This window comes from Myotis lucifugus, unplaced genomic scaffold (assembly GCF_000147115.1).
Source record: "Myotis lucifugus unplaced genomic scaffold, Myoluc2.0 scaffold_60, whole genome shotgun sequence".
Lineage (NCBI taxonomy): Eukaryota > Metazoa > Chordata > Mammalia > Chiroptera > Vespertilionidae > Myotis > Myotis lucifugus.
In genome coordinates, this window is record NW_005871108.1 from 3,040,718 (window position 1) to 3,061,847 (window position 21,130).

Sequence of the window (21,130 nt, forward strand, 5' to 3'; positions counted from 1 at the left end):
CTAAGGGGGTGGATAGTGTTCTTGACACCTCAAGCACGAGGTAAGTGCGTAAGGACAAACCAGGGAATTTTCTGCGCGTCTGAAAACAGAATAATCCCTTTCCTTCATAATAAATGAGAAAAAAATAGAATCGGCTCGCAACGGACTAGTTTTAAATTACCTTCGCTATGATACGGTTAACAACCCTACTTCTACACTTGTATGCTTACATGTTTTGCGTTGAAGTTTACAGGTTTTTGATTGAGTTAATGTGGCTTGGGTCTCGATTAACACGAGGGTAGCAAACGAGCCGCATGTGGCTCATGAGTCGAAGTTTGCCGACCACGGACCTAGGGAATTAATTAGGCCAGGTCACTTCATTTTACAGATAATAATAACACTGGGGTTTGAGAAAAACATTGGGGGCTTTTGCTTTCCTGTGAATCTGTTCTCTTCTGGAATGTAGGGGTTATTTCCTTATCAAGCAAAGGCAATGAACTGGGACCTTGTGTTCTGCTCTCTGGCCCCCTTGCCTTTGTACTTAGCCTCCCCCTGCCTGGTGCCTCCCTGTTCTCTACGCACCTGGGTGGTGTTCTTCCCTGGGCTTAACTTTATAACTATATTTGCCACATTGTTTTAAAGATGTTTTCAAGTTCTGTCCCTTGGATTAGGCCTAAATCTCCATCACTTTGTTGCTGTGTGATCCTGGGCAGGGGGTCTGCTGATCTGCTTGCTCTGAGATTCAGTTTACTTATCTGTAAAGTGGGACAATCAGAAGTAGCTTGTTTTTTTGGTGAGGTGAGCTCTTCTTTTGGAATCTTGGACAGTGGGGACAGCTAAAAAAGACCTGAGCCCTTCAAGGGGAAGATTCAGAAGGCTAGATTCCCCTCCCATAGGCTGTGGAGAAGGCATTTTTTAAAATAGGGGAGGTGGGAATATCTTCCAACCTCTCCCTTTTTATTTCAGAGTCTCACTTCCTAGTAATCCCCTCCAACCTCCCTTCCTGCATTGTGGGTTTAATTAATGCAATTAACACTTACAAGATGCTGTTGCCAGCCTGGAGGACATGAATGACATCACTTCTCAGCTTTACAGAAGGGTTGGGGGGAGTTCCTGGGCCTCCTCCCAGGGTCTCATTGGGGGTGCCACTCATCCTTATGTCTGCCACTTCGCATTTGGACACGTCTGACCTGGTTCAGTTGGAACACAAGCACCGTTCACTAATGAGGCAGGGCCTTGCAGGAAGAACCTTGAGGGTGAGCCCACCTCGCACGGCTGCCCACCCCTCAGTCACATGCTGGACCTCAGCCTCTGGGAAAGGGTCAGAGTTCACCCTGCCTCGGGAGGTTAGATCACCACCTCCTTTCAAGCTAAACACTCGGTTGGTATATCGTGTCCCTCAGCCAAAAAACTATAGCCCCTGAGATGGAGGATGCATTGTTAGAACCTTATAATGTATTCTCTGTGGCCTTGTTTCCTGTACAGCAGTTACAGGCACGTGCCCCGGACTGCCTGGGCATGAGTCTTGGTGCTGCCACTTTGTTGAGTGACTTAATTAATCGGAGCCTGTTGAGCAGATGGATAACAGGACTGCCTCAGGATGGGGGACAGGATAAGAGATGTTTGTACTGCCTTCAGCTTAAGTAGGAACTGGGGAGCTGTGACTACAACAGTGGAGTGACGAGGTGCCGTTCGAAAGCTGGGATGCCAGCCATTCTGGAAAAATCTCAGGAAGGTGCCACCTCTTTCAAGGAGGTAACCCAGCCAATTTTTCCTCTGGCCCTGGAACGATCACACTAGATAAAGCAGTTGGCTTGTGTTGGGGGAACACATTATCCGGAAAGTGCCAACCTTGAATCACTAGAAGCCAAACTGAGATAACATGGGATGAGGTGAGGGAGATGTATATCTGTCCTTACACACCCGTCTCTGGTGCTAATTTATTCCTGTTGCCAAGGGCATGTATTTTCTTATTTAACTTCCCTGGACTATTGCACTTCAAGGCACATTGACCAAGTATGTCTTATGTTACTTAACCTCTCTGCCTCAGTTTGCTCATCTATACAATAGGGATAATAGTGTTTACCACATTTAATAATTAAATGAATGAATACAGGTGAAGCAGAGAAGAATGCCTGGCATCTAGTAAACACTGAAAAAGTCAGTCTGTTATCAGGTGAGTGGATTTGTATGTTTACTTGAGCAAAGGCCTGTGGGAGAAACCTTCCTGGCTTTTGAGATGTGGTTTCTGAAATCTGAGTAATAAGGAGGCAGGTGGTAGGGAGATGGAAGGACTTCAAGGCGGAGGGAACAGCAGCAGTACACACCTGGAGGCTGGCTTTATCTGTCTCGGTAGAATGTGGACAGGGAGAGAGGGCATGAGCTGGGTGCTGGTTGTGGCAGAAAGGCAGCCAGGGCAGTTAATGTTATCGAAAACCCTCTGGTGAAAGCTACAGAGAGCGAATATTTTATGAAATCACATTGAATTATGCACCTGGAAAGAGTATTTTCACCTGCCTAGTTCACCCCCGGCACTCAGGTAGTGGGTTGGTTTTCTTCTCTGAATCTTCCTCCAGGTCCCATGGATCTAGTTCTAGGGGCAGATGTTTCCTGAATGTGGAGATTTGGCTTTGGGAAGGTGCTCTGCTCACAAGTCCCTCAGGCAGGCCTGCAGCACAAATTGGCAGTGCTGAGCCCTGGGGGGAAGCCTGAGGTGGTTAATCATTGCTGGCGCTGGGCAGCAGCTCACCTGGGCCTGTCTAGTCAGTTGACCCCGTGAGGAGCTGTCTGAGGGAACTCTGGGTCCCCCAGATGAGAGGGAAGTCATGCACTTTGATTCAGCTTATGATCTGCTACCAGCTCCTGATTAGAAACCATGTCTACCCCTCCACAGAGCTCCTGGTGTCTTACACCCGATGGCCCAGCCTCCCACCTTTTGCCAGGTTACTTCGTTCCCTGGTTTGGCCTGGAGTGAAATGCAGGAAATTATTACTTTGAACCACACTCCAGCAGTTTTCCTGGGATTCTGTCTGCTTGATCTCGCCGGGACTGGCCATAGGTCAGGTAGCCTGTTCTAATTCCAGGTCAGCGCTTGGGAGTGAAAGGTACTGAGAGGCGGCCTATTAGGCAGGGTCAGGAATTCCTTTCCCTGGGGCTGGTGAGATTCCTTAACATGTGTTGAGAAACTGAACCCGCACAGCCTAGAACCAAGGGGGGTAAATATTACATTGTACTCCCTATCAGTATATACAAGGGAGGGAGAGAGACAGAAAGAGAGACACATAGATTGGTTGCCTCCCACACATGTCCTGAATGGGGCTGGGGATTGAGCCTGCAACCTAGGTATGTGCCCTTGACTGGAATCGAACCTGGGACCCTTCAGTCCTCGGGCCCACTCTCTATCCACTTAGCCATACCGGCTAGGGCCAGAACATTGCCTCTTTAACTTGCATATTAATCATCCATGGAGCTTGTGAAAATGTCTGTCCTGATTTAGTAGGTCTGGGATGGTGCCCGAGATCCTTCAGTTCTAACTGGCTCCAGGTGATTCGAAGGGCACTGGTCCTTGGGCCATGTGGAGAATAGTGGAGGTCTAGTTGCCCTACACCCATGCCTGGGGAATGGACAGTTGCAGAGGGTGGAATCTGGGGATACCCTTCCCCCCTCCGCCCAGTGACAGCGGGAATCCGCCTGGGGGTGCTATAGGCCTCTCAGACTGAGCCCCACAGCGCCCCCTGGTGGGTACGACACCAGCGTCACCACTGCAGCCCTGTATACTAGATAGTTCTAGAAGGAACCCCGGCATGCCAGTGTGAGTCATCTTGCATTTCGTGTCATATGGCTTCCTGTGTAATCTGTCACTGCATGGTAAGTCCCTGAGACAGGGCTCCGGGTCCGTAGTGTCTGTAGGCAGCCATTTGCTGGGGAAGCTTTCCCAGGCCAGGTTCCACGGCATGAAGGTGTGGTAACTGCGTCATGAAGGTGTGGTACCAAATACTTTTGGAATTGTTTTGGGGAAACTAAGAAATAGGAGTCTGCCCCTGGCTAGAGAGCTCAGTTGGTTAGAAGGCCGTCCCAATAAGCCAAGGTTTGCTCTCGCCAGGTTTGATCCCGGCCAAGGGCACATGCCTGGGTTGCAGGCTCGATCCCCAGTAGGGGGTGTGCAGGAGGCAGCCAATCAATGATTCTCTCTCATCATTGATGTTTCTATCTCTCTCTCTCTCTCTCCTCTCCCTTCCTCTCTGAAATCAATAAAGAAATATATTGGCTATGAGATTTGGGGAATGGCCCCTCATAGTCCCGGATTGCAATAAATGTGACTCTTTAATTCGACTTCTTGAGGCGTCCTTCTGTGATTTGCGGGGTTGGATTTACTTTTGGCAACCTGGTTGGAATGTATCTGGCTCAAAATTATGACATGCCAAACCTGGCTAAAAAACTTGAAGAAATTAAAAAGGACATGGATGCCAAGAAGAAACCCCCTAATCCATGAGGCCAACTCCAGCACTGGCTCCAGGAAATCCTGACTCTCCTCTTCTCCAGGGCCTCCTTTACACCTGAACCAAAGCTTCTGTCTTCTGTCCAGTCTCAGCCTTTGCTTCGAGCACAAATGGGGCCACAAGTTAAGCACTGTGCTTACTTTCCCAACATCCTCACCTCTTCCCTTCCTCCTAGCAGCTTGGGAGGGCCTCAGACTGGAATTATGGTGCTAGATTAGTAAACATGACCTTTAATTAGTTAAAAAAAAAAAAAAAGAAAGAAATATATTTAAAAAAAATAAGCCAAGGTTGTGGGTTTGATTCCTGGTCATGGCACATATAAGAGTCAAGCAATTAATGCATAAATAACTGGAACAACAAATTAATGTTTCTATTTCTCTCTTAAAAAAATAAAATTAAAATATTTTAAACAAAGAAAGAGAAAGAAAAAAAATAGCAGTCTGAGGGCCTCACCCTGTACTTAGGCTCTAATTCTGCAATGGCCCCACTTCTTAGATGGGATTTTCGACTTAACAGTAGTAAGGTCTGTGTGTCTGTTTTCCTCTTCTATAAAATGGGCCCACAATGACATTGGGAGGGTGGTTGAAATGAAAGGTACAGGTTCTTACTGCCAACAGATGTGTTAGGTGGTGGGCCAGGTCGAAGGTCACTGCCCTTGAACCCATCTGTGAAGACCTGGCCTGAGCTGGTCTTAGCTGCGTAAGTGATGGTGCATTTCCCAGGAGGAGCAGCAGTAGGAAGACAAAGGCCCAGAGTGGGGCAAGGCTGGAGCAGGTTGGGGGCATGCCTCCTGTTCACTGTCCCAGTCCTTTGCCTGTGCTTCCTCTTATCCCTTCGCTTCTTGGGAACTTGGGACTCTCAGCCTCAGCTGGTGAGGGTGGAGAGGAGAGAGCGACAGGCAAGCAGACCAATGGGTCCCTGAGGTTGGGGTGGGGCGGGGCTTGTGCTGCCATGGAGAAGAGAGAAGCTGTTCTGTGGGGGAGGAGGGGGCGGTAGGAAGAGGACCTGGAGATTGAGGGGAAGGGAGAGAGCAAACAAAGGGGTCAGGAGGGAAAATAATGCACTGGCTTCCTGAGGCCCCACAGAAGCTGGGCAGGGAGAAGGGGCCAGGGGCAGAGGGGACCAAGGCCAGCGGCAGTCAAGGCTGAGGCGCAGGCGGTTACTAAATGGCATTGTTTGAAGTGGCCAGCTAATTGCACAGAGCAGCCCGAGCCTCAGACCAAGGCCCAGCCTCCTGGGTGCTGGCGTCTGAGCCTTCGGGCTGCCTGGCCACATGGAACCAAGTCCTGAGCCTCCGAGTTTGGTGAGGGGGGCAGGCTATGGGGGCAGTCTGGGTGGGGTCCTTGGGAAAGGAGTATCACCCTGAGCCTATGTCTTAGGGTTTCTCTTGGCCTGAGGGCATAGAACCATAGGTGGGAAGTTTGCGGGTACGCTGCCCCTCTAGCCCTTGCTTCACTGCTACCCTATCCATTCTGACCCTCTCACAGGAAACAATGAAGGGAGACACCAGGCCACTCAGCAGAGAGGAGGATGCCAGCGGGAGGGAAGACTCCATCATCACCAACGGGGACTGCAGCAACCAGTCTTCTGACTCCAAGGACGCGCCGTCACCCCCGATCTTGGAGGCCATCAGCACCCCGGAGATCAGAGGTGGCGGGGCCTGTGGGGAGGTGGGGTGGCACAGACACTGGACCGCAGCTGGGACGTGAGCCTCCCTCTGAGCAGGCTGCAGGCAGATTGTGGGGAGAGGGTCTGGTCCCCGACTACCTGCCAGGGAAGGGAAAAGGAGGATATAGGCAGAGCCAAGGCCATTTATCATCCCTGCCACAGCCCTCGGCCTCCTTCCTCTCCTCACCTCAGCTGAGACTTTGAGGAGGTGACATCCCTGTTTTTTTCCCCAGTCACCGTGGGGGTGGTTGCAGCATAGGCTAGGGTCTTTGGCTCTTCTGGGACCCTGTTCCCTGGCATCTGGACTGACTGGGAAGAAAATCACTCAGGCCGGAGGGGGCTGAGGACTACCTTTCCTTGCCTCAGCAGTTCCCCAGGTCACATGACCTGGGATCCACCTCACTGAGCTTGTCTAACCCAGATGGTTAAGAAAATCCTGTACTGCCCCATCCTGTTATTGACAGCGCCTCACACTGTACTGTCTGATAGAACTTTGCAAGGGTGAAAGCGTTCTATTTCTGTATTGTTCACTACAATAGCCAGTAGCCACATATGAGCACTTAAAATGTGGCTGATGTGGGAGGCACTGGATTGTTCATTTAAGTGTAGTTAGTGCCACTGAATTGGGCAGCACAGTTCTGGAAGGACTTTGATGCCTTCTCTCATGAGAACCTCTAGTTTTGTTTGGATCTTATAAAGTGCCTGGCCCGGGCTGCCCCTTCCACAAAACATAGACTGCGTTTCTCTTTCCTCCACAGGCCGCAGATCAAGCTCACGACTGTCCAAGAGAGAGGTCTCCAGCCTGCTAAGTTATACTCAGGTATGGGCTCTCCTCTGCCTCTTTCAGGATTCAGGGTTATTCCCTTTAGCTTTCATTAAATGGGGTACACAAGGTCCACCTAAATGGGTGCCTCATAAATATTTGTTGAATGATGAATCTGAGGACTGCTAGGCACACAGTACTTTGAACAACCTCACACTTAGCATGTCATGTGCTGCCGTTGTATGCCAAGTTTTTAAAAAAATCATAAACCTTTATTTTACTAAATTATGAAGTCTTTTACTAGCTGCTTCCTGCATATTTTTTTTTAAGAAAAATATATTTTATTGATTTTTTTTTTTTTTACAGAGAGGAAGGGAGAGGGATAGAGAGTTAGAAACATTGATGAGAGAGAAACATCGATCAGCTGCCTCCTGCCCACTCCCCACTGGGGATGTGCCCGCAACCCAGGTACATGCCCTTGACCGGAATCGAACCTGGGACCCCTCAGTCCGAAGGCCGACGCTCTATCCACTGAGCCAAACCGGTTAGGGCTCCTGCATAATTTTTGAAATTACTTTTTCTCAATCTGGATAATCAGTTAAATTGATACATTCCTAATGTAGCAAAATGTCCTTTTATTCCTGGAATGAGTTCAATTTTAACTTGGGCACATTATGTTTTGAATTTGGTTTACGTTTTAGCATGTACTCATGAATTAGACAGATTTTAGACAGATTTTATTTCTCATAATGTATCTGTGTCTGGTTTTGATGCACATTGTAACAAGTCACCTGACTTGTTCTAGGGAATTGTTTTGCAGTCATTGCAATATCAGAGTTTCTACTTGATCAGTTTTTTTCCGAGTTACAGTTTTTCCTGACATTATTTGTGCCTTCTGTCTTGTTAATTCCCTTAGAGTTTTGTCAACTTGGTTAACTTTTTTCAAAGAACCAGTGTCAGGCATCAGGGACAAAGTCATGATAAAAGTGGACAAATGAAAGCTCGCCCTTTATTACAGCTTCTATTCTGGTGGACACCCAGCTGATGGGGACAGTGTGCTGGGTGGCAGATAGTTACCAGGAATAGTAATGAAGTCTCCTGCCTGAGCAATTTCTCAGTGCTGGCCTTGGGTGAAATGTGCTATAACCCTGTTGTTTCATAAGGGAAGTACTGTTGCTCCAATTTTATTTTATTTTATCCTCACCTGAAGGTATGTTTTTACTGGAGAGAGAGACAGAGACAGAGAGAAAGAGAAAGAGAAAGATAAATATCAATGTATGAAAGAAACATTGATCAGTTGCCTCCCCATGAGGATGTACCCTGACTGGGAATTGAACCAGCAGCCTTTCACTATATGGGACGACGCTCCAGCCAAGTGAGCCACACCACCCAGGCTGTTATGCCAATTTTAAAGACGGGAATGGACATACTGAAGGCCACACAGTTGAGACTTGGGTCAGGTCTCCCTGCTAAGGATAGCAAATTAGGCTAAGGCGTAGACCAAGAAGTCTTCATGATGTATATTGGCGTCACACAATTTCTTTGGTTTTCTGATTCCACTGGGGTTTTATTTTTCAATCATGTCTTGAATTCATGATCCTATGGTTTGAGCTGTTGTAAAATTTGTTTGGAACCAAATTAGGTAGTTGAAAATATTTTTAGGTCTCTTGGACCAACATTAAGATTGTTGATTTTAATATGATTGACTGTTCATTTTTAAGTTATTTTGGTTTTATAACCTGTTCATGATATCCTGAAGCACATGTTTCATTTATAAAGGATCTGACGGGTGATGGAGATGGCGATGAGGAAGATGGAGATGGCTCCGACACTCCAATAATGCCAAAACTCTTCCGGGAAACCAGGACTCGGTCTGAAAGCCCAGCTGTAAGTCCCCACCCCTGAGCCAAGGCACCATCTCAAACCACTCATAGACCTGTATTAAAAAAACATGTTTTGGATCTCCTAGCAGTGGTCGGCAAACTGCGGCTCTCGAGCCACATGCGGCTCTTTGGCTCCTTGAGTGTGGCTCTTCCACAAAATACCTGCTCTTCCACAAAATACCGACTTCTTAGCATGGGCCACGAAGTTTCAATTGCACTGTACATGCGTGCTCGCACGTGGTATTTTGCGGAAGAGCCACACTCAAGGGGCCAAAGAGCCGCATGTGGCTCGCGAGCCGCGGTTTGCCGACCACGGTCCTAGGTGGACTTTGAAGAGAAGTAAACAGTTTTAGAAGTAGAAAAATGATAGCAAGGCTTATGAAATATTGTTTTCTTTCACATGGTAGTTTTTAAACTCTTAAAACACTCTTGGAAGTGCCCAAGGGTGATAGAGTTGGCAGGTGGTTGGCTCAGTGCCAGTTACCTATGCGAGTCACTTCTGTGGGTGGATTCTGTGAATGGAAGATACTTACTGCTCTCGGGCAACCCAGTATGTTAGCGAGCCGGCTAACACTTGCTGACCATTGCAGGTGCAATTTGTAATCACACTCTGCTCTAGGATATGATGTGTATCATCCCCCTTTTTGCGGACGAGAGAAGATTCTGGTAACTTACCAATGGTTCAATCTTAACTATTCTGTAGGATTCCAACACAGGTCTGCAACCCCCAAGCTCATGCCACTTTGAGAAAGAAGCCCAAGGCTTTCCATCCATCTTGAGGATCCAGTACCTTCCTGAAGAATGCAATAACTATTCTAATGCTTTTTGGGGGAAAACATGTTTCATTGCGAGTAAACTTGGATTTTATTTTTCAATCCAATTTACAGGTGGCAGTTTCAGCTGTGACAGGCAGTGGGGTCTGCTGTGGAGTGTCTGTCAGCCCTGCTGGCTATCCTAACCCCTTATCGCATGAGCTGGGGAGTGTCTGGGTGGGAAGTTTGCAGTCTAGAGTCTTCCCTTCCCCCACTTACATCCCTCATGCACTTCTGTTGACCTGAAACTACCTCTTAAGCCCAGTCCTCTGGGCCCCCTGCGCGACACCACATGCCTGCAGTCACCAAAGGCCTCGTGCTTATCCTCTCTTGCTTCTAGGTCCGAACCCGAAATAACATCAGTGCCTCTGGCCGGGAGAGGCACAGGCTCTCCCTCCGTTCCACCCGAGGCCGGCAGGGCCGCAATCACATGGACGAGTCCCCAGTGGAGTTCTCAACTACCAGGGTTGGTTCCCGGATGCTCAGACCCCTGCCCCCACCTCTAAATGGAAGATCTCACTGCACCATGAAAGTAGCCAGTGTACAACCCTAACCGGCTTCTGTTCTTCACACTCCTCTGCTTTTCAGGGTCTTGCCTTTCCTTTCTCTCCTGGGTGCTGGGTAAGCTTCTCTTCAGCCTGGTGACCTGCCTCTCTGGCCTGATCCTGGATGGAACTGTGGTGGGAATGCAAGAATTACCTGATGACTGGGATCTTGCCCCTCCTTGGAAACGAGCTATAAGCCACTGACTTCCAAAACTCTCTTGTCTCCCTGGTTATCTTCACTGACTGTCTTGAGAACACCCGTAGGGGTTACAGCAACTCTCCGCTCCTGTTGCAAGTTTGGGCACGCAGTGTAAGCACTGAGGAAGCCAGTGGTCCTCTCTGAGCGTGGCTCTGTGTGCCTCTATGTGGGCATCACTCATTCTATGCCTCTGTCCTCAACTGTCTGTTTTGATGGGAGTGGCTTTGCTCTCTCCCACCACTTACGGGATACTTGGTCACGGAAAACCATTCTGATTGGTCTCTGTACTCTTTAACTGACGTCTTTGTCCTCACTTTCTCTGCTTGCCTGGGAGGCAGTCGGGGTGCCGCTTATCTCTGGCCATCCACCTGGTTTGCTGTGGCCCAAGCTATGTGTCCTTCTGTCCACAGTCCCTGAGGCGGCGCACAGCATCATTGGCAGGCACACCATGGCCGTCCCCGGAGAGCCCCTACCCCACCATCGACCTCACCGATGACAGTGTGGTGCCCCAGAGCAGCAGTACCCCTTACACCCGCCTGGCTCAGGACAGTCAGCAGGAGAACTTGGACTCCCCACAGATGTACACAGAGGGCAGAGACACAGACGGCACCGAGTATCAGGTACCACCAGGAAGGGGTGAATTTAGGAGAGAAAAGCATACTGTGACTGGGGGGACTATTACTACAATTTTGGATCACTTTTGGCATAATATTTGAATTCATTCAAGTACGTTTCCCACATGTGACATGACCCTTGACCCTACTTATCTCCCAGATCTCTCAAGCACATGATTCCTGGTTTTCTGAATATTATATATTTACACCTAGAAATATGTATACTTTGTATACATAGTGCATGATTCTGTTGATCATAGTATAGTATACATGCAATTGTTGATTGGCTTTTTTCACATTTTAGGAAAATGAGTTGTCTTTCCTGTCTATAATCAACAAACTGGGCTTGTTTTCACTCAAGCACTGCTGTATACTAGTAGTTAGGACATATCTATGTACATATATTGTGAAGAAATCCTTTTTTCACCATACATTACTTCAGAGTAGATTACACCATATATTCTAATAACTTTATTATTCTTATGGGCACCCCACATTTTATGGCAAGCTATGTGTAAATGGCCAAAATTATTTTATTTTTTTTTGCATTTTAATGGCTTTGTGCTACCGAATCTCATGGCCTGTGGTGGAATATTCAGCTGATTGTCGTTATTTTATTCTGATGTATTTCCTGTTAGTTTTCAGTTGACATCTTTCATGCTTAAATGCTAGGTTAAATGTTACAGATCTAATATAATAAACCCCACATTCCTATCAAACAACCAATCCTGCCCATCCATTGCCCCTTATATTTTTAAATTTCTTAATTTTAATTTTATTTTTTAAAGATTATTTTAAATTTTAGATTGAGAGAGACTGGAAAAGATTGATTTAAAAAAAATTTTTTTTTTTTTGAGAAACTGATTTCTTCCACTTGCTTATGTATTCATTGGTTGTTTCTTGTTTGTGCCCTGGCTGGAAATTTAACCAGGACAATGCTCTAACCAACTGAGCTACCTGGAAGGGGCCCACTGCCCCTTATTTTAAGCCGTTCTCACTCATACTTTTTCTACCATGAAGTGTTGGAGGTGGGTAGATACTGTCCTGAGGAGGTCTGGCAGGCACTCCAGGGAAGCCCTGGGCGGCACCCTCAGGCAGTTGCCACTGGGGTCAGAGGGGCTGCAGTTTTGCTTGGCCCAGGTAGTCCGTCTCATTAGGATTCCTTCATGTGGTTTATCTTGTAGGATGGGAAGGAGTTTGGAATAGGGGACCTCGTGTGGGGAAAGATCAAGGGCTTCTCCTGGTGGCCTGCCATGGTAGTGTCTTGGAAGGTCACCTCCAAGCGCCAGGCCATGGCCGGCATGCGGTGGGTCCAGTGGTTTGGCGATGGCAAGTTCTCTGAGGTGAGTCCAGGGAAGGGCAGACTGTCATGGGCCTGCAGACCCACAGCGTTTCTGTCCTTTCCTTTTGCAGTTGCCTTTTGAGATAAGGGCCTGTGCCTTGCTATTTCCAGATGGGTGAGGCTATGTTTGACTCTGAATCCAGCAGGAATAACACATCTTCCTTGTAAAATGGCTTAAAGAGACACACACAGGGTCTTGTGGGCCAGAGCTCAGTCTACCCTTACAGGAGACAAATGGATGGAAGTCCTCTGGGTCCATGGCCACTTGGTCTCTGATGTGTTCCCCCCACCACCCTGGGGCAGAAACAGGAAGGGTGAACCTAATTTAGCCCTGCAGAGGTGGCAGATAGGCACCTCTAAGTAGCCTAGAGTTGGTCTAGAGTTGCCTGGTGATATAAAAAACTTTGCAGAGTTGGTTATTTCAGGGTTTCTCAATTGTTGGTGTTAGTCATTTTAAGTTCATCTTTCTTGAAAGTCTGCCCCATAACAGTGGTGTTAGAGACAAATAAATTAGGCTGTTGTGATCCTTATATCTAGTTTGAAGGCACATTCTGAAGTCTCCAGGTGTTTTTTTGTTTTATTTTGTTAATCCTCACCTGAGGATATTTAGTCCATTGATTTTAGAGAGAGTGGAAGGGAGGAGGAAAGATGGAGAGACACATTGATGTGAGAGAGACACATCGATTGGTGCCTCCCACATGAGCCCAGGGGCTGATGCTCTAACCACTGAGCACCCAGCTAAGGCTGAAATCTCCAGGATTTGAGTAGAATGTTGCAGACAATAGATTTCCTGGAGTGGTGTCTTTTTGAAATGTTCCTTTAACCTTCACTATGCCCAGAGATTAGGTGAGGATACAGAACAAATTAGATGGAGGCAGATGTGGGAATGAAGGACCCTCTAGTACATTTGTGGGATTTGGCCTCAAGTTGAGGTTCTGGTTTCCTATGAATTGGGCTTCCTTTGCGCCATTTGCTATAAACGCATTGAAGTTCCCACAGGGCAAGTCTCCCTGCATGCTGATGTCCTCGTTGGCCAGCAGAGGGAGCAGGATAAGCTCTCCTTGAAGCATTCTAAATCAGCGATTCTCAACCTGTGGGTCTCGACCCCTTTGGGGGGTCAAACGACCCTTTCACAGAGGTCGCCTAAGACCATCAGAAAACACATATATAATTACATATTGTTTTTGTGATTAATCACTATGCTTTAATTATGTTCAATTTGTAACAATGAATACATCCTGCATATCAGATATTTACATTACGACTCATAACAGTAGCAAAATTACAGTTATGAAGTAGCAATGAAAATAATTTTATGGTTGGGGGTCACCACAACATGAGGAACTGTATTAAAGGGTCGCGGCATTAGGAAGATTGAGAACCACTGCTCTAAATGCAGGGATGTGGGCAATGAATTCTGTGAAATGAAGAAGCACGAATTGTTTGTGATTGCTTTGTCTTGGTGAGACATAAAATGCACTTTGCAAGACTGAGTCTGATGCTAATAAGATAAAGTGTGGGGCTGTTAGCATTAAGGAAGGGATTACCATGTGGGGCCTGGTGCTAAGCCCCCATGCTACATTGGAGCATCTTGGTGTTGGGAACAGCATCTGCATTCAGTGGACAACCTTGTTGAGCCCCAGTTTTTTCTAGCCTAGATATGGATGTAGAGTTGCCTGGTAACAGGAACCCCCACCTCATAGGACCTTGGGCTAGAGGTATATGTGAGTGCGAGCACGTTCCGTGGAGAATGAATCATCATGTGTGTCTTCGAGTCTGATCAGCACCCCAAACACCCAGTTTTATTACTTCCTGATTAGTTCCTGCATGGCCTTGGAACTTGGGGCATGAGATTTTATGGATCTTTAGCCCCAGTGGAAGGAAGATATCAACAAATAGTAAAAATAAAAAATAAATAAAAAAAAACTTACACTGTGCCAAACACTGTTCTCTAAACATATACTAAGTTCAATTAATAAATTAATAAAAGGCTAAGTGGTAATCATAGCCATTTGTCACATTTACAAAGGAGAGGGAAGAACGTGTGCAAAACCCCAATGTTGGAGCATCACAGAGAATTTCAAGACTGACCTGCAAGGGGCCCACAGCAGGGACCATGTGTGTCATTTGCCCTTAAAATATGTACAAACACAGGGTGCCTCTAATTGTATCCACTTGGAGCAGAAACTTTCTCACACTGGGAGTGTCCACCATGCTTCTGGCTATAGGGTGCATCAGGAGTGTATTTATCATTTCTACTTTTTATTCTTTCCCCTTTTTTTGAATCTGAACTTGATCCCCTGGAATAACCCTGTGAGAGACAGGTCACCCCAGATGCAGGGTCGGTGGATATTGATGATGTCTTTCTCTTTTAGGTCACTGCAGATAAGCTGGTGGCCTTGGGGCTATTCAGCCAGCACTTTAATCTGGCGACCTTCAATAAGCTGGTCTCTTATAGGAAGGCCATGTACCACGCTCTGGAGGTAACACGGTGGTGGGTGGTTAGGACCTGGCCCCCAGAGCAGGATTAAGACAAGAGACATACAGAAAGCTAGCTCAGGCCACAGTGTAACCAAGGATGGCTTAGAAGGGACAGGGCCACCAGGCAGGAGGTGAATGCAAACTTGTTGGCCCAAGGGCCAGACTGGGAAGGAAGGAAGGGATTTGAGCCTTCCCTTTGACTCTGAGTACTAACTACTTCAGCTTCTCCCTGGTGGTTCTCAGTATTGCTGACGGAATTAAGAAGGAGAAGCACTAGAAAGTGGGGGACAGTGTTTACAACAGTGAATAATGCTTTTCCAGAGCTATCAAAACCTTCCTTTATTTAAAATTTTTTAATTGATGTCAGAAATGAAGGGGAGGGGGAGAGAGATAGAAACATCATGAGAGAGAATCATTGATCGGCTGCCTCCTGCATGCCCCTCACGAGGATCAAGCCCGCAACCCAGCATGTGCCCTGTCCGGGAATCGAACCCTGACCTCCTGGTTGACAGGTCGACGCTCAACCACTGAGCCCGCCAGCTGGGCAAAACCTCCTTCCTTTAAATGGTGTTGCTCAAGGCCAACACAGGGCAGCCGCTGAGGACAGCTGCCTTTTCCCCTTGTCTGTGGGATCCATCAGGCTCTATCTATCTTTCCCTTTCCCTGGACTTAGAACTGAACAGATCAGTGGCCTTTGCCCAGCATTTATGAACCAGCCTCTGCCGAGTTAGGAATCCTCCTAGTGCTTCTTAAATAAGACTTAAAACTTGACACCTCGCCATCTTCATTAGGAAAATAAACCAAGAAATCTGGAGCTTTCTCAGAGTTGATGATACTTCTTTATCTAAAAGTAGCAGTGCTAATTCTGATCCTCTGCTCTCCGAGAGGGAGCTGACCACTCAAGTTCTCCGCAGAGAAGAGGTCATATTTGGTGCCTGGATGGCCTCCCGCCTGTCCCCTGCACAGGCCCCTCCCTGTCACATACCACGCCCAGGACAGCTGCCTGGTTATGAAAGGCCCAGTGTGAAGGGGAATGCAGGCCCCAGCTGGGGGAGTCCCTGGGTGCCACCTGGCGAGCACCCACCCCTGCTGTTCATCACAGACTCGCCTTTATCTCGCCAGAAAGCCAGGGTGCGGGCTGGCAAGACCTTCCCCAGCAGCCCCGGAGACTCATTGGAGGACCAGCTGAAGCCCATGTTGGAGTGGGCCCATGGGGGCTTCAAGCCCACCGGGATCGAGGGCCTCAAACCCAACAACAAGCAAACAGGTGGGAATGGGTCCCTGGGGCAGCCCTGACTGCCATTGCTAGTGGGAGCACCCTTGGGAGATGCAGCCACCCCTCCTGCCCCTTGCCCCACCCCAGCTTTGCAGCAACCAGTCAGTCTTGGAGACCTGCTCTCTCACCCTGTGAAGCCCAGGGCTATGGGAAAACAAGCAGCCCAGCCTTTTCCGGCTTCGCTGGTCTGCGACGGAATCTGTTCTGTAAACTTGAGTCAGCAGGAGATCAAGATGGAGTCTTCACTAGCACCTTTACTTTTAAAAGGAAAAATTAAACTCTGCTCATTGGTGAAAACTTGGAAAGTATTTTAAAAAACCTCCAGAACCTCAAAACCATGAGCCACCTCCAAAAGAGGCATAACCTAGCCTAACATTTTGACCGATAGCATAATTCCTCCATTAGAAGATATGTATAGTTTGCCATTGTCACTTTCTGGAAACCCAGGATGCCTGAAATCCAGGATTTGTCTACTAATTCATACATTTAACATAGTGTTTTCTGTTTTGTTTTGTCTCCCCCATTAAAAGTGGTTAATAAGTCGAAGGTGCGTCGTGCAGGCAGTATGAAATTAGAATCAAGGAAATACGGTATTCCCTTCCCATCCTTTGACTATGCACTATTTTCTCTGCACTGCCTTTCAATTTCTTTGCCTATACAGTGGTCACTGGAAAAGAAATCTCAACCTGAACTCTCATCCCCCACTTCACTCAACCTTCACAAGTCCTCCGTCCAGGTTAACCTTGTTGGGTGTGCACATCCTTCCAACTTTTTCTGTACACTAGTTGGATTCCTGCTTACCCTTTGTTTCTTGATATTAATCATATGAGCACTGTCAGATGTCACTAAAGACTCCTTATGATTTTTAATGACTGCATAATTTTCTTTCCTAGGAACAGAGTCAAACTTAACCATGTTCCTTATAGATTACATTGTATATATACATATTGGAGCTAGAATATATAAGTGGAATTTAAAGAAATGTAAAGAATTGCCACATCATCTACTTTAAAAATGTTCTAATAGCCACACTGAAAAGAGTAAAAGAAACAAAGGCACAGTTAGTATTAATTATGCATTTAATTTAGTCCAATAGATCCAACATTTAAGCATTTCTAACAGTCAGTATAAAAATTAAGTTATTTTACATTTCCTTTTAATACTGTTTTCAAAATCTCATATTTTATGTGTTTTACAACATCTCAATTTGGATGCGATATTTTTGTTAGAAATACTTGATCTATATTTTTACAAATGTGTAAGTTCCAAATGAACTACTTAATTGAAGCAATCTTAAAATTTACATTATAATTAAATGCAAAAATGCAATTCCTCAGTCAGACAAGTTACATTTTAAGTGCTCAGTAGCTTCAAGTGACTGTCAGCCACTGTGTTGGGCATTGGAGACAAATGTTTCAGGGTTTCAGCTGTGGGTTAGCCTTTGCCTAATGGTCTTTGTGCTGGGGCTAAAGCTCTTTAAAACCCTATAAACATGTTAGATATGTGAGGGATTTTGACTTATGTCCCATAGTGGGGCCATATGGCGGACCCAGTGTGGACCCTGTCATGGCCCAACAGCATCTGTCACCCAGGCCCATGCTCTCCCTGCACCTCCTACCAGCCCCGGCTGCTATGTCCTTCCCTTTCACAGAGAACAAGAAGCGCAGACGCACAGTCGATGACTCGTCCACCTCCACGGACTACTGCCCGCAACCGAAGCGCCTCAAGACAAACTATAACAATGGCAAAGACCGAGGAGAGGAGGACCAGACTCGAGGTGATTTAGGGGATCGTGAACACCCATTACCAGGAGGGCACATTGTGAGGACTGCTCAGCAGGGGTTAATTGATCAATAAGAGGCTCCCTGACCCCATGTCACCTTCTTTTCTCAACAGAGCAAATGGCTTTGGATGTTGCCAACAACAAGAGTAGTCTGGAAGGTAATGGTCATGCTCTCCCTCAAAGTCCTCACTTCCCGTCCTGGGTAGTTCCAGGCCTTTACCGATTGTCTATCCTGTCCTGCCTGCTGATAATGAAGGGAAGTCAGGGTGGCCCAAGAGTTAGCCACCTGGGCTCTGAAATCGTGATTATGGCTGTGTGTATAGTCATTGCGAAGTCCTTTCATGACGTGTCAGTGAGCAAATTGGTGTCACCACGAGTTGTCCAAAGTCCCAGTCTTTAAAGAGTCCCAGAGGTTTCTGTGCCAGGCCTTTGCAGCTTGTCCTGTGCGGGAGGTGCCCTTGCTCGGGTGTGTCCCACGCCTGGAGCGGGTCTGTTAGCCTGGGAGAGTTGTTGGAAAGAGTAAGCATGACGAGACCTTGTTTACTGCTGGCATGGAATAAGTGCTCAAGAACCGTAGACCCGAGGCTTTAGCAGCTGTCACTGGTCCTGAGCTGTCACAAGCTGCGCGCATGCTTTCTTACAGACAGCTGTTTGTCCTGTGGTAGGAAAAACCCCGTGTCCTTCCACCCTCTCTTTGAGGGGGGACTCTGCCAGACGTGTCGGGTAAGTCCTAACCCCTCCCTGGACTTTATTGCCCCTTCCCTCCTCCACAGCTTCCCTGTCATTCCCCAGAGAAAAGCACCTGCAGGTAGCCATTGGGGAGGGTTCTAGTGAAGCCCTCCCTGGCCGCCATCACCCCATCCTCCCCTCTGAGGGCAGGTGCTGCCACAGAGGAAGCCACCTGCAGTGGCACGCACACCCCAGCCAGTTGTTCCTATAACAAACCAAGCCACCAGGGACCTGTCCTTCGAGCAAGCGGGCCCGGGGGTCCCTGGTCTCCGTTGTCATGAGCGTTTCTCTCTGGGCACCAGGACCGGTTCCTCGAGCTGTTCTACATGTACGACGACGATGGCTATCAGTCCTACTGCACCGTGTGCTGTGAGGGGCGCGAGCTGCTTTTGTGCAGCAACACAAGCTGCTGCCGGTGAGCTTCAGACCAGCCATGTGGGTGAGACCCAGCAGGGCCCCGAGGCTCCCAAGGTCATACCTGTGATTCCTACAGCCCAAAGACCTCAGGCCCAGGACTGGGAATCAAGTGGACCTGAGGACAGGGGCCCAGAGTTACTACAGAAATGTCTGCGGGTGGGGCATGAGTTGTGGAAGCCTCCCGGGAGATTAGCCCTTCCGGGGATAGAGGTCTTTGCTGTGCGGAGCCGGTGCACTGAGGGTACTGACATCCTAGGAAAAGGTTGGTGTGTCCCACATCACACTGTAGGGCCGTTCTGCCCACGGGGGGAGCATCCGGTTTTTAGGCGGTGCATTACCATCCAGGAAGCAGGGCTATGGATGTAGGAGACAGGCCTGATGTCTTCTCTCCACTCCCGGCACAGGTGCTTTTGTGTGGAGTGCCTGGATTTGCTGGTGGGCACGGGCACAGCTGCAGATGCCAAGCTGCAGGAGCCCTGGAGCTGCTACATGTGCCTCCCTCAGCGCTGTCACGGGGTCCTGCAGCGCCGGAAGGACTGGAATGTTCGCCTGCAGTCCTTTTTCACCAGCGACCCTGGTCTCGAATACGTAAGCCACAGGCTCCTTCTAGCACCACCTACCCCAGAGAGTCCGGGGACTGCAATGCTCTCCAAGTCTGTTGGCAAGATTTCATAAAAAGGTCCATTATACAAACGACTGGCTGAGTAGCTCATCCTTCAGAGACGGAGATAATTGACATGTCCTTTGTACAGTCCTCAGGCTTCCCCAGTGGTCTTTTCTCTCTCCTTCGTGGCCTTTCGTGGTTTTTCTAAGGAAAGAGAAGCCCGTGACTTAGTCTTTAATTGTAGGAGGAGTGGATTTTCCTGGGCTCCATTCTACCAGGTCTGTGAGGCAGTCCCAGGTCTTCCTGTTTAGGGTGTCATGTCCTTTTGTGTGTGTGCATCTGTGTTCCATGTCTTAAGGGTAGAAGAGCCAGTCTGTGCCAAAGCTCTTAAGGGCATCCCTGCTAAGAAAGGGCAGAACACAGAGTTTGAGTCCCTCAGAGGAAGGTCAGCTCACCCCTCACCCAGAGGTTGCTCCTTTTCCCCTGTACCTTGACCTCCATGACCTTCTTTAACCTGGCAGGAAGCCCCCAAGTTATACCCTGCGATTCCTGCAGCCCGAAGGCGGCCCATTCGAGTCTTGTCCCTGTTTGATGGAATTGCCACAGGTGAGTTTGGAATTCACCTTGGGATGCTTACCTGGTCCAGGTGTCTCATCAGTGCCAAGCAAGAATCCTGGGATTGTCTGTCTGTTTTGAGAAAACCAATGACTTCTTGTTTCTCTCCTCAAATCCTCTCCACCATGTATTTCACCCGCTTTGGTCCTCTTGTTCCTTTTAAGTCATATATACATATTTCAGCTCTTTTTTTAAAAAAAAATATGGAATGCTTCACGAATTTGCATGTCATCCTTGTGAAGGGGCCATGCTAATCTTCTCTGTATCGTTCCAATTTTAGTATATGTGCTGCCGAAGCGAGCACCATATTTTAGCTCTTGCATTTTATTTGTATTATATGCAGATATCTTGGGAAATTATTTTTATTCCATAAACATGGATATACTGGAGATTAATAGACTTATCCTGTTAATATCCATTTTTTCTCCCATTCCTCCAGTTTCCACATGTGTAGAATAAGCATAACCTACAAGCATGTCGCCCTTGGGAGCTTTTCCTAATTTAACACATTTAATGCTCAAAATTTCCCTGGGATGTAGGAATATCTCCATTTTACCAGAGCAGGAAGCAGTGGGGATGAGGTGCTGTGCATTTAGCATCATTTGTACTTATGTGTGTCTACCAGTGTCCACCTGCCTAAAGCTGGCAGTTTTTAATGACGCTCAGGTCATGGCTAGCTGCTTGTTTCCCCCACCCTTTTGCATCTTCCACACCTGTTTATGCTGGCACAGGTGACCCACAGTGGAAAATGGAGCCTTGGCCATTGTCCCCTGACTTTGAGGTTATTTTCTAAACATGGTTTTGGTGAAGATCCCTGTCCTTGTGTCTGTGCTTGACTATGCTGGGGCAATGGCTGTAAACCTGTCAGTTTATGTGTGTGTGTGAGTGTGTGTGTGTGTGTGTGTTGTGTTTCGTTGTCTT

General features: G+C 47.7%; 1 protein-coding gene and 1 non-coding gene across 8 annotated transcripts in view; one reads left to right on the forward strand and one right to left on the reverse strand.

Annotated features, from left to right (window-relative positions):
* Window positions 1-21,130, forward strand: part of DNMT3B (DNA methyltransferase 3 beta) — a 33,653-nt gene that overhangs the window by 3,750 nt on the left and 8,773 nt on the right. For 2 of the 7 annotated variants that reach the window (XM_023754369.1, XM_023754371.1), the window contains exons 2-15: window positions 5,966-6,128; window positions 6,905-6,966; window positions 8,689-8,796; window positions 9,945-10,070; window positions 10,759-10,968; window positions 12,147-12,305; window positions 14,680-14,787; window positions 15,908-16,052; window positions 17,713-17,838; window positions 17,958-18,002; window positions 18,488-18,567; window positions 18,876-18,988; window positions 19,395-19,578; window positions 20,116-20,200. In XM_023754369.1, coding sequence (XP_023610137.1) covers window positions 5,972-6,128; window positions 6,905-6,966; window positions 8,689-8,796; window positions 9,945-10,070; window positions 10,759-10,968; window positions 12,147-12,305; window positions 14,680-14,787; window positions 15,908-16,052; window positions 17,713-17,838; window positions 17,958-18,002; window positions 18,488-18,567; window positions 18,876-18,988; window positions 19,395-19,578; window positions 20,116-20,200 — 1,708 coding nt within the window. In that variant the 5' untranslated portion in view covers window positions 5,966-5,971. Of the gene's footprint in view, window positions 1-5,898; window positions 6,129-6,904; window positions 6,967-8,688; window positions 8,797-9,944; window positions 10,071-10,758; window positions 10,969-12,146; window positions 12,306-14,679; window positions 14,788-15,907; window positions 16,053-16,591; window positions 16,652-16,722; window positions 16,798-17,712; window positions 17,839-17,957; window positions 18,003-18,487; window positions 18,568-18,875; window positions 18,989-19,394; window positions 19,579-20,115; window positions 20,201-21,130 lie in introns of those variants that run through there. The other 5 variants (XM_023754368.1, XM_023754365.1, XM_023754366.1 and 2 more) reach the window with 5 other exon arrangements.
* LOC111826210 lies at window positions 20,407-20,513 on the reverse strand. The gene has a single exon (XR_002829492.1). It is a non-coding gene; the product is annotated as a U6 spliceosomal RNA (small nuclear RNA).